This window comes from Hyperolius riggenbachi, chromosome 3 (genome assembly GCF_040937935.1).
Source record: "Hyperolius riggenbachi isolate aHypRig1 chromosome 3, aHypRig1.pri, whole genome shotgun sequence".
Lineage (NCBI taxonomy): Eukaryota > Metazoa > Chordata > Amphibia > Anura > Hyperoliidae > Hyperolius > Hyperolius riggenbachi.
This window is the reverse complement of record NC_090648.1, coordinates 109,792,185-109,804,589: the sequence shown is the minus strand read 5'-3', so window position 1 is coordinate 109,804,589 and position 12,405 is coordinate 109,792,185. Positions and strand designations below refer to the sequence as shown.

Sequence of the window (12,405 nt, the reverse complement as noted above, 5' to 3'; positions counted from 1 at the left end):
GCTCCTTGGCATTTTCCCCTATCGTGGTGGTGGGGGAAGTATGGTAGAGCAAATTATAATAGGAGGTATTGTAAAAAGAAGCACATTAATACAAAGCACCAGAATATGGAGACACTGTAATAGGGGGTAGTTAAATTACCAGCCACACCTACTTTTAAAGATCATGCCTCCTGCAAAAAAAATGCTGGGGGTTCCTTAAGTTCCAAAAATGATTTGCAGGGTTCCTCCAGGTTAAAAAGGTTGAGAACGACTGGTGTAGAGAAACAAGTATACTCATAAAAGTGGGTAGCAAAACTTGCAACTACTGTCAAGAGCCTACTGGAGATAACCGTCCATGCTCAGTATTCCAGGACTGCTGTGCAGTTTCTGGTCGGTTGCTCTCCTTGAAGTGTTTAAAAAAAACAAAACATTTTCAAGAGTTTTTTTTATAAACACCTATCACCTCTTGACAGGGTTGTAACACTATCTGACAACACACTGTTAAGCTGGCCACTAACGGTCCAATTTCTAGCGAAAAATCGTTCGAGCGATCAGAAATTCTGATCAGATTGGTTGTAAATAATCTCCATTGGTGGACACAATCGATTATGAACGAGTGAAAAAAATGTCGCCCGAATAAATTTTCGTCGAACGAAAATTTGGATTTTCTTGGTGGTCATGATAGATAGGAAGCAATGATTGGTTAGTTGATGGTGTAGTGAACGATTTTTCGTCCGATCAGAATTTCTGATCGCTCGAACGATTTTTCGCTAGAAATTGGACCATTAGTGGCCAGCTTTAGAGGCATCCTAGGTATGAACTGGTATCAAAAACAGAAAGTTGGTAAATTAAAGGTGATATGCCTTACCTCTGTTGAAGGAAAATATTGTTTTTATTTTCCCCAATGACATAAAAGTCTCCGTTATCCGGAATTCAGGCAAACAGAAGTTTCAACCAACCGGCACGCCTGAAGGATAACTGGAACTATGATTTTTGGCCAGTTTTAAAGCCTTTGAAATACTAACCGAGCCTCCAGCAATGTCTAGCAGCTTACATGCATCACCTAGCGTGCTCCTAGCCGCTTCCAGCATCCGTGAACCCAAGTTGGCGTGTTGCGTGACCCAGAATTTAAAAGGAATATTTCCAATGCTTAGTGGAACCCATGGCATGAAGAACAGGGGCTATTGTGAAGTCACAAGGAGGACCCAACCCAGTATTAAAGTACTCAGTGAGAGTAATGTCATGCCGATCTAAAATAAACTCACACAGGTTTTGAAACATCTACAAATGTACTTTATCGCCTTATCCAGCATTTGGTACAGAAAGGTTCGGCCAAATATTTATTAAAATACAATTCTGCCAAGAAAATAATTGAAAAAGTTTCACCGGTGATCATAAACAACAAAAAAAAAAAGCAAAATAAAACACTGAAACGTTAATAAGTTACCTATACAACACGGGAATTAACCCTTTCTGCGAGAAGCTGAGGGATTCGATCCATCGCTCGTTAATACATTCTTGGATAAGACATTGCGGTTAAAGAGAGTGTTGAGATCTTCGGCAGAATACCAGAAAGGGTTAATTCGCAGAGTCCAGGTCCGTTGTGGATATGCAGATTTGGTTTTGTGGAATCCAAAGTCAGAATTCCTCCAGCAGGGATCTGTTCTCTGTGGGTATACGAGAGTTAACCGTGACTAGGAAGTGCCCAGGATGGAGGCATGGATGGGGTTAACACAGCATCGTCATTGTTATGGAAAGAAGCAGGCATGGCCCCCATCCCTCCAAGAGAGATCATATTGGGGTACAGTTAGTACACAGTCTGCGTTACATTGTCCATTATCAAACAGGTAATCAACAGCACTCTGCAGCTTAATGAGATTAGTACATCGTATGGAGATACTCTATCTCTATACGTCTCAGAGGAATGTTTCCATTGGATAGGCAATGATTAGATGAATCCTCCTGGAGTGTGACATGTAACAGGGAGTAAATTTAGATCTTTCAGTAAAAACTGAACAAACATCAAGAGACAACGTTAAAAAGACTCCCACATGTACAAATGAAAAGGGGAAGGGAGAAATGACCTGAGGCAGCACAGAATGGACTGCCCCCTGCTGGGGATGGAGAGGGCTAGAGATTAGCGGATTTGGTAGGTCAGCCCCACTATGATATAGTGTTTGTTCATTGTCCTGCGTCCGGTTGCCTCCACTCGCATCACATGATTCCACAGCATGAGTTCTGCTTCCGTGCCTGAGGGGGAAATAAAGGCAAGTAAAATGGTTAGGAGAGGTCACAGAAGTTTTACATGAACATCCTTATAGTTTACACTAGGCACTAGACATTAGGCACTGTGCACACATGTGGAGTTGAACGCACATTCAAAAGCCCCAATCAGAAACTGTAGCATGTCCGAAATGGATACGAGAAGCCTGCCATTTACTTGGACTGATGTTGAACCAAGAGTGGACAATGGCATCTGTCTACCATCTGCAGCCTCCATTCTGCTAAATGTCCTACCATCGGGGCACAACCAACAAACCAGGAGAACATCCAAACAAATCAAAGTACCCTCAAACTGGACAGCTAGGGGAATGTGCTCTAAAGGGAGCAGCAAAATTCACAAAGGCACTATACATGTTCCAGAAAACGGAGGTTACCACTTTTGACACAGCAAGGAGTCCTTGGGTAAGGCTCCCCAATGCTCCAGGCCTATTGTTCACACCCTTAGTGGCAGCTCTCAAGCACTGTGGGGTTGGCCTCTTACCCTGTCTTGTCTGCACATGTAATACTTGTACCTCTCTACACTTTGGGGGGTTACCATTCCTTTCTTCTCATGACTGGTGGATGTAATCCCAGAGGTTGTAACCTGGTGACCACTTGCAGTAAACCAGTCTACTGCAAGCTAGAAATAGTGGTGATTCCAGTGGTGAATGAAGACCAGTGATCATTTAAAGTGGATCCGAGATGAACTTTTACTCATTGCATAATTGTCTTCCTTTCCAATTGTTTATAGGGCATTCCTCAAGCCAAATACTTTTTTGTTATTGTTTTAATACTCTAATTCCCTATAAACTAAACAAGCCCCGCCCACAGTTTTCAGAGAGCCTTGGCAGTAGCCAGGGCTCATGGGAGCTCAGTCTGGACAGGAGGAGGAGGAGGTTACTAGCCACAGATTTCAGAGGCAGAGGGGAGGAGGAGGGGGGGATTAGGCTGAGTGCTGATGGTGCAGATAAGCTTGGCTGTGTGTAATGTTTACAAACAACATGGCTGCTGTCATTGTATCACAGGAAGAAATAATCATATTCTATTAAAGCTGTATGCAGACAGATTTGCTGTTTAAACCATCTAAACTGTACATAAGATATATAGACAAGTTACTTGTTATAGTTAGTTTTTCATCTCGGATCCGCTTTAAGCCTGGTACACACATGCAATTTTGACTGGACAATGATTGGCTAATTTTACCACTTCCATGTAATATGAGAGGTTACCTACACAATCAGTTTTTAGTATTCAAAATCTGTTGTGCCTCATGCTACACAGTGTAAGCCCCTTACAGCTCAGTATGGAAGATGTTGGCGATATATAAATTAAAAAAAAGTCCACAGATGTTTCGATAGTTACATTAGTTATACAACAATAGAAAAAAAAAAAAAAAAAAAAAAAAACTTTTTTTACCCCACTACCAGACAATTTATACATTGTTACGAAGCTTCCATATTGGCCTCTCCATATGCAGTTGAGGCTACTGCAGCTAATAACTGACACTCCCATATTATTGCTGCCGATTACTGAGCATTCTGTTATTGATACTCACAGTCTTATAGAATGCTTTGGACTGGGTTCCCAGCACTTCCGATTTGCTGACTAAGTCATCCAGTTTTTCTCCACGCTGTAATAAGGATTCCATAGTGTTGTGCTGGAGAAGAAAAGGCCAAGGTGGTAAAATGCACATATTTTGAGATAAATACCGTTGTGAAGATTAAAAATGTGCTTTTGTTGGTGCCTCTTCCCTATCATGGACCTAAAAAGTAACATTTAGGTCTTCAGAATGGAACGCCAATTGTCTAACAGATCTGGTTTAAATCTCTAATTCTAGGTACACACTAAGCAGTTTTGGGACAGATTTACTGTTAGATTGATTATTTCCAACTTGTCCGATTTTTAGATCGATTTTCATTTTAATTCTATGAAAAATTGTTCCAAAAAATCGATCAGAAATCAGATTGGACATGTTGGGAAATAATCAATCTGACATTAAATCTGTCAGAAAATTGCATGGTGTGTACCTAGCATAGCCCTCTGACCCAGCAGGGGAATCATGCAAGCACTCACCAGGATGATTTTGGTTTCGTCCAGCTCAGCTTGTACTTTACACATTGGATCTGCTTCCCGGGGATTCTGAAAGGGAATTAAACAGTTTATTATTTCGGAATGACCACATTGGTGTTACATAGACAGATATAAGAGCCGCTATAGATCACTAAATGCTCATAGCGCCATACAAGATAAAGTCTTTATTGCCCATGAAGTTATCCTACATGCCTTTGTGCCAATTTCATGTCATTTGAGTAAAAATCATAATCTCCCCCACTTTAGGGTACAGTACAGTTAGTGGAGGAAGCACTGACATGGTTGCCTCAAATCCTGTTATGCCCAGCTACAGACCTGCACCGTACCTACTCCTACCTATTGCCTGATGAAGCGGGGTCAAACCTGTGAAACTCATTGCATTTTCCCCTGAGTATGTAAATAAATTTGTTCCGCTAAACTTTGTTGGCACATCTAGTATCTGTTTGGAGGAGGCAAGTCCACCACTGCATCCACAAATGTTAAACTTTTTAGACATTTTGATTCTTCTGGCGCCTCTGTATCCCTGTTACATTGTTCTAAGTTCACCCTTGGTGCAGCGGCATCATCCCCTTTATTCCTGATCTACGGAGAGTGACTTCTTAATCCTGAGTGGGATCAGGTCTACTCTCCCCACCTGCTATTGCAGTGGTTGCCTTTGAGGTAACCCTGCTTTGTGAGTATATTTGTATTTATTCTACCAACTTCATCCCATATTACCACACTATATTTGGCTCTTGGTGTACCTCTCTTTGTTCTCTTTGCAAACGCCAATCTGGACATAAAACAGTAAATAAAAAATAATAAAAAAAACAAACCAAAACATACATAGTGTTGGTAGAATCAGCTGCATATTACACTATTACAAAAACCACATATACCCCGTCACAACTGTTTACATGGCTCAAACTGATAACAGTAATTACATGAATTATCATAACAGGAGACTACAAAAAGTGCTATGCAAAGGAATGATATGAGGGTGTGGCAGACATCCAGTTTGATAATTTTATATATTTATCTACTACACTTTTACAAGTCTGGGGATTTTAACAAGGCATTGCTACGCATGAATAGGACGTACATAGCTCATCCACATATATGTAATTGTATAAAAAAATTCAAGCGTATCATTTTTTTTTGCACCGTGAAATTGTTGACAAGCGATAAGACAGAATGCAGGTCACCTGATCTGAGCGACAGATAAGCTGCATATGTGATTCCTGGCAGGTTTAGATCTTGTTCCTGCTTCAGTAGAGCTGCGGAAAGCAGCTTTCATGGGCAACTCCTTCAGGTAAACCGGCTGCACCTACTGAATATTTATCTTGTGACAAACCAGGCGCATTGTTTTAGATCAAAACTAAGATTGAAAACTTAATTATGGAACCTCACTAAACAAATAAGAAATACAATATTCCAATTCCATTAAAATAATTTTTTTTTGGATAGTTAATTATTATTTAGTATTTATAAAGCGCCAACATCTTCTGCATCACCGTACGGAGTACATAGTCTTGTCACTAACTGTCCCTTGGAGCAGCTCACAATCTAATTCCTACCATAGTCATGTCTATTGTAGTATAGGGCCAATTAAGGGAAAAGCCAATCTTTTCTGTGTTTTTGGGATGTGGGAGGAAACTGGAGTTCCCGGGGTAAATTCACACATACATGGGGAGAACATAGAACCTCTGCGCAGATAGTGCCCAGGCTGGGATTCAAACCAAGGACCCATCACTGTGAGGCGAAAGTGCTATCCACTACATCACTGTGCTGCCCATGCGCCATTGTGCTACCCAAGTATGGCAAGGTATTAGAAACTTTTTTTTCTTTTTACTGTGGTCTGCATCCCCACTGAATAAACTTTCCCTAGTTTCCTGTTCATTGGACCTCCATGGAGCTTTGAGGCTTGTTTCGAACACAAGAAATGAAGGACAGGAAAAAAAGAAGAAAATAAAAATGGTCAGAGAATCAGATTCTTCCTCGCTCTACAAAAAAAGCATAAAAAAAAAAAAACATGTATATCTGTTGCTGTCTTAGTCACCCTTGGGGGATTTAAGCACTTTTTTTCTAGCTAGGAAGTGAGGAAAATTCTAACAGAGACACAGGACTGCAATAAAAACCCAAAAGATATTCAGAATTTCTGATGTCTTTCCATTTGTCTCAGACGAAATCTCTTGGTTGCTCCCCATCTGTATACTGTTTCCTGTGTTCTAGTTAAGAAGATCACACCTCATTTCCTGCCTCAGAGACTGGGTCGCCAACAGCAGAAAGCAAGGCGAGATCTCTGCAATGGCAACACAAACAATAATAATAATGATTAAAAAAGGACACTTGTTTACTAGCATAATATAGAATTGTCCATTTTTAATGCTTCAACCGAGAATAATCCACTCACAGTTTCAGTCCTAGTAACCGGATCACTGAAAACAGAATATGAGGGAAACTTTCACCAGTAGATGACAAATACCTAAATAAAAGCCTGAAAAATTTACCCTTCCAACCAAGGACTGATCCAGTTAAAATTATTGAATTGTCCATTGATTGGAAGTGAATTTGAATAGCTTTATTGATCATTCAGCAGTTGGATGTGTTGGTTAGTACTGATCGGTCATGCACAGGTCACGCCTTGTGGATATGCTAACAACCGATCAGCAATGACAAAACTCGTTGGTGGAGCCTGGATGTAGAAGAGGAGATCACATGTGCTAATGCATGTTAAAAAGCTGTAGGATCCCGGTACAACATGTCAGGAGATGCCTAGAGCATGGCGACCAGCGGTACTCCCGGAGGAAACTGGGAGAGGGGTGGAGAGAGAGACCACCTTCTGCCGCTATACGGGGGAGAGCCCACAAAAACTCTATGCAAAGTTTTGAAGTCCACATACAAATGAAATATCTTTTGATAGAAGTACATCTAGAGTTTGGTTAATTGCTCGTGTGGTGAGGGGTGAGCCATTTAACTACCCCAAAAGTGCAGTCTGATCCTCCGGTGGGTCTCATCGAATAGTGAGTACCAAGTGACTAAGTGCGGTGGAGACTGTCCTCACTTCGTTAATCGTTAAAGCGGGAGTGTCAGCATAAAAATAAAATTTCAACAGCAACTGGTCTAAGTGTATTAAAGGATACCCAAAGTGACATGCGACATGAGATAGACATAGGTTTGTACAGTGCCTAGCACACAAATAACTATGCTGTGCTCCTTTTTTTCTTTCTCTGCCTGAAAGAGTTAAATATCAGGTATGTAAGTGGGTGACTCAGTCCTGACTCAGACAGGAAGTGACTACAGTGTGACCTTCACTGATAAGAAATTCCCCTTTTTTACCTCTTTCTTGCTCTCATTAGCCATTTCCTGCTAGGAAAGTGTTTTATAGTTGGAATTTCTTATCAGTGAGGGTCACTTCCTGTCTGAGTTAGGACTGAGTCAGCCACTTGCATACCTGATATTTAACTCTTTGAGGCAGAGAAAGGAAAAAAAGGAACAGAGAATAGTTATGAGTGTGCTAGGCACTGTACATACACCTGTCTATCTCATCATGTCACATGTCAGTTCGGGTATCCTTTAAGTGATAAAGATGCTAACCCTGCATTCAAAACTTTCAAAACTTTTTTTGCTGTTATGATTTGGAGTTATCACATACTTAAGGAGCACTGGCCCTTTAGTAGTCAGTGCCAAACAGTTGCATGCTGGGGGTTCTTTTTATCTATAATAGATTCCTCCTCTTCCCTTTATTTCCCAGCTAGTGCTTATCTGAAACAAGATCCCCTGATCACTTGTGTTTACAAGCACGGTTAAGATGACTCAGCGATTGGAGGAGAAAAGAAAAAAGTAAAGGGCAGAAATGATATCACGAGTTACCCTAAACTGTGGGCAAAATACATGGCCCCCACCTGGAACAGAATTCTCTTCATTTACTATATTACTGAAATCAAAATGTGGACAGTACAATACATGTGTTATGTAAGTAGATCAAGTATTTATCTACTTATGCTGGGCATACACGGCGCGATAGTTGTAATCAATCGAGCCGCTGATGGCTCGATTGATAATATTCAACCTGTCCGATCACCGCGGCGGATCGACTCTGCGCTCGATCCCCGTGGGCGGACAATGGAAGAAACGAGCAGCTGATAAGGAACTGCCCGCGGGGACGAGCGGGAATCGATCCACGTGCCGGCATCGAGCCAGCGGCTCGATACCGGCGCAGAATTGCACCATGTATGCCCAGCATTATATATGTTTTTTTTCCTGGCATAGTATGGCTAATCCTACTGCTTTAAAAGGTGGCCATACACTCGTTAGATTAGCAGCAGATAGATCATCAGATAGATTTCTGATCTATCTGATGTGTTTAGGAACATTTTTTACTAGGAACAGATTTCAGTATGAAATCTATTGAAAATCGATCTGATGGCATTTTTTTGCCACCAGATTTCCATTAGGGCCAATGCAAAATGATAAGCAATCTCAACAGATCGACCTAGATTTTCCAGCATGTCAGATCGATTGAAAAATCGTCCGCAAATCGATCGACTGGTCAATCGATTTGCGACCGATTGGCCGCTAATCGGCTCAGTGTATGGGCACCTTAAGAGTCTTACCTTGGTGATATACAATCTAAAGCGAGATAGTGGAGGTACAAACTAAGCAATGGTTTATGATAAACATGAAAGTGGACCAGAACTCTTGCACAGGACAGAGGGAAAATAGATAAACGCTCCCTGAATGTATTTAGAGAATTTAGCCCGTCTAATTCCCCCTTATCTGTGACCAAGTGTAATTAGATCTCTTAGCTGTGTCAGTTGGCAGCCTCAGCAGAGAAGCTAATTGGTAAACACAGGATGTTAACCACTTCAGGACATTGCATATTAAAGACTCATCTACGCGGGTAGATGAGGCTGCGATCCGGCGGCTCGATTAGCCGCCGGATCGCCTCTTCCGCGTGCCCGCCGTGTCCCTGCTCGCCGCGCGTGCGCCGTATTCGATTCCCCGCCGGCGCCGCTTATCTTCCGCTCGATTCCCTGCCATTGTCCCCTCGCGGGGAGCGAGCAGGGAATCGGCGGACGCGAGATCCGTCCTGTCGGATCTTATCAATCAGCGGCTCGATTGATAAGGAACATCGCGGCCGCATCTACGCGTGTAGATGCGGCTTAAAATCTATGTCCTGTCTAGTTTCTGACACATTGTAGATTTTTACTACACCATTCTTGTGTACTTTGACTGCCGACACCTTCTGGAATGAATGAGGAGTAATTTTGATTGGCTCCTGATGACTAGGATCACATAATTATCGCTTTTTCACTCTTAAAATCCTAATTTCCACCTCTATGTAGTGCCCCTGCCGTGTACCTAAAAATAATCAATCTATATAATTTTGACATCTCTGCAAAGACAACATATAGAATTATCAGTTTCTGAAAGTTTTACTGCTGCAATTTGAGATATTTACATATATTTTTGGTTGAACAATTCAGTAAATTCCATTTTTTTTTTCATTTTTCAAGCATATCTTTTTAAAAACACAAGCAAATTCTGAATTTACTATAAATAAGTGATATCAAAAGAAAGCCCCATCTGCCCTGATAAAAACAAGACTAAATATATGTTTGGGTAGACTAAAAATTGCCCAAGATCTATCAACTTAAGCAAGTTTGGTCCTAAAGTGGTTAATAGTATGTCCGCTTCCATGAAAGCAGGAAGTAGACACATTGCAGATTTATTGCAGGATTTGTAACAGCTGTAACAAAGAAATGTTTTTTTTTCTTTTAAGGTTATTATGCTGCTGCTTATAATTTAGAGCAGAGAGAAAGTCCTGAGTTCAGGTCAGAACTTTGGATTGCGTAGTGCCCCTTCCTTTTTGTGTGGTGAAGTTACAGGTGTGGTGCCTGGTGCTGGCCAGGCCAAGCAAGAGAAATCAGATATTATACAGCAGGCGATATAAATTCTGGTTTGTCTGCATTGGCCATGGAAAGTAAGCTCATGCTTAGGAACCAGTGATGACATTTATAAGGAGAAGCAGCAGCTATTTCAGTGTCCTCTCCTCCAGTCTGTGCAGCGTTTCCTTGGAGACTACAGGCGGCAGAGCCTTCCAAAGAAATATTAACTGAAAACAGAGGAAACTGCACACGGATGTCACCACAGTCTCACTGAAAGGGAAGATTAAAATACTTTGACTTATGTGTCATTTACACTCTCTACATCCGTCCCGTGCCAAGCACACTGCAGAGGCGAATTACACAACATTCAAATAGTATAAAGCTCAGACATAACATTCAATAAAAATGTGTTTTCATACTTTTTATTACACATTCAGTTACCACATTTGCTTTTGTGCACAAGTAATATTGTCTGTTTACAAATTACACGTTCCCAAACTACAGTTTATCTGCTCTGAAAGCTGCCATTGCATTTTATTAATAGATTTTAATATATAAATACAGCACCTATCTAGTGATAATTTCTCATATGTCTCTGCTTGTCAGTTCAGTACAGACCCCTTTCAGCACGTGGCTGGCTGTAACTAATTATAGCAACAGATGAATGTGAACAAAAAAATAATGTTATCTCCTCTGTGGAATGCGGATCATAATGTGCCCTCACCGCAGCTCTGCCTCCCTCCGGTAGCTCCTGGTCCCCTCCCGTGCAAGATGCCGACCTCCCCAGGTGGCCATCTACTGCGCATGCGCGAGAGCCACTCATAGTGGCGCTGATGTCATTTGAAATGTACTGTGCCTGCGCAGTACAGTGCGGACAACGTGGCGGTGATAGACAGCGCTGCTCGTGCAGACGCAGTACGAGGCCGACCCTGAGGTCGGCCTCCGCACCGGTCGGGGATTCCGGGCCGCGGACTGCGAGCAGAGCTGCGTCGTGGGATGTGGGCCTGAAAAGCCCAATAACTCCTTTAAGCAAAAGTGTGATTGTAAGATTCTTATTACAAGACTAGAGTGCACTGTAGTGTATGTAGATATGTGGTAGTTTTAACATTATTTTGTGTCCAGCTAACAATTTTTGATTGGTTCTCCATCCTCCATCCCACTGCATCACTCCACAAACATCTTGAACAGAGGCATCCCTATCTCCAGCCCTGTAACCTGACTAGAGAGAGGGTGTGGCCTTGATTACACAGCATCAAAAACAACCAAACTGCACCCCACACAACCCAAAATAGTCAAAACCAAGCAAGTCCCAGTTGTAGCATGTAAATGGGTCGAGCCATTGAAAATGCAGGACTTGAGGTTTGAAAGTACAGAGCTGTGCAAGCTACACACTTAAAGTGTAAATGTCGGGCATAAAATCAATTTTTTTTATCTGGTAAACAAGTAATAAGGATGTTAACCAGGCAATCCAAAAGTTAAAATCACTATTACTTTTTTTATTGATAAATGATCAATCCCCAATTTACCTGACTTATTTGGTACACACAAAGTTGCAGGGCATGCTGGGTTGTCCTTTTTGCTTCTCTAATTTCCCCAGACTTAATGCAGCCGGATTGGCTGAAGCCTCTTTCCCTCCTGCCCCCCCCCCCCCCCCCCCCACACACACACACACACCTCTGTTCCTGATTGGCCAATATGTCTCATGCTGAGACAATGCACTTTCTATAGTGAAGGGCGGGCAATGCATACACAATCAGGCAGAGAAGAGTAAGGGAGGAAATGAAATGAAGATTGGCTTCAAAATAGCCACACTTAAAATGGGAAATGCTAAGAAGGATCTACTTTTTTTTAGTGTAGAACACCACTAACATCAAAAATGTAGACAGTGCAATACATGTTAAGTACAGAAAGCTTAAATATATATATATATATATATATATATATATATATATATATATATATATATATATATATATATATATATATATATATATATATATAGCGGGGTGAAGGCAGAGATCGATTGAACCTCAAAGCTCAGCCTCTCCAGGAAGAGAAGTCCTGCGTGTCGGGCAGCATGATCTGCAAACTTGTAGAACTTCGCAGATCGTTTTCTCAGTAATAAATCACTCCTCTGCAGCGGGGATGCGGCGATTTCACTCTGGCATTAAAGCTGAAGAGGATTGTTAAACAAAATAAAGGT

General features: G+C 41.6%; 1 protein-coding gene across 2 annotated transcripts in view; it reads right to left on the bottom strand.

Moving 5' to 3' along the window:
* Positions 1–1,249: 1,249 nt before the first annotated feature.
* YKT6 (YKT6 v-SNARE homolog) overlaps positions 1,250–12,405 on the bottom strand; it is a 60,749-nt gene continuing 49,593 nt past the window's right edge. For both annotated transcript variants that reach the window (XM_068274765.1, XM_068274766.1), the window contains exons 6-8: positions 4,315–4,380; positions 3,797–3,898; positions 1,250–2,229 (exon numbers count right to left, since the gene is read on the bottom strand). In XM_068274765.1, coding sequence (XP_068130866.1) covers positions 2,194–2,229; positions 3,797–3,898; positions 4,315–4,380 — 204 coding nt within the window. In that variant the 3' untranslated portion in view covers positions 1,250–2,193. The remainder of the gene's footprint in view (positions 2,230–3,796; positions 3,899–4,314; positions 4,381–12,405) is intronic.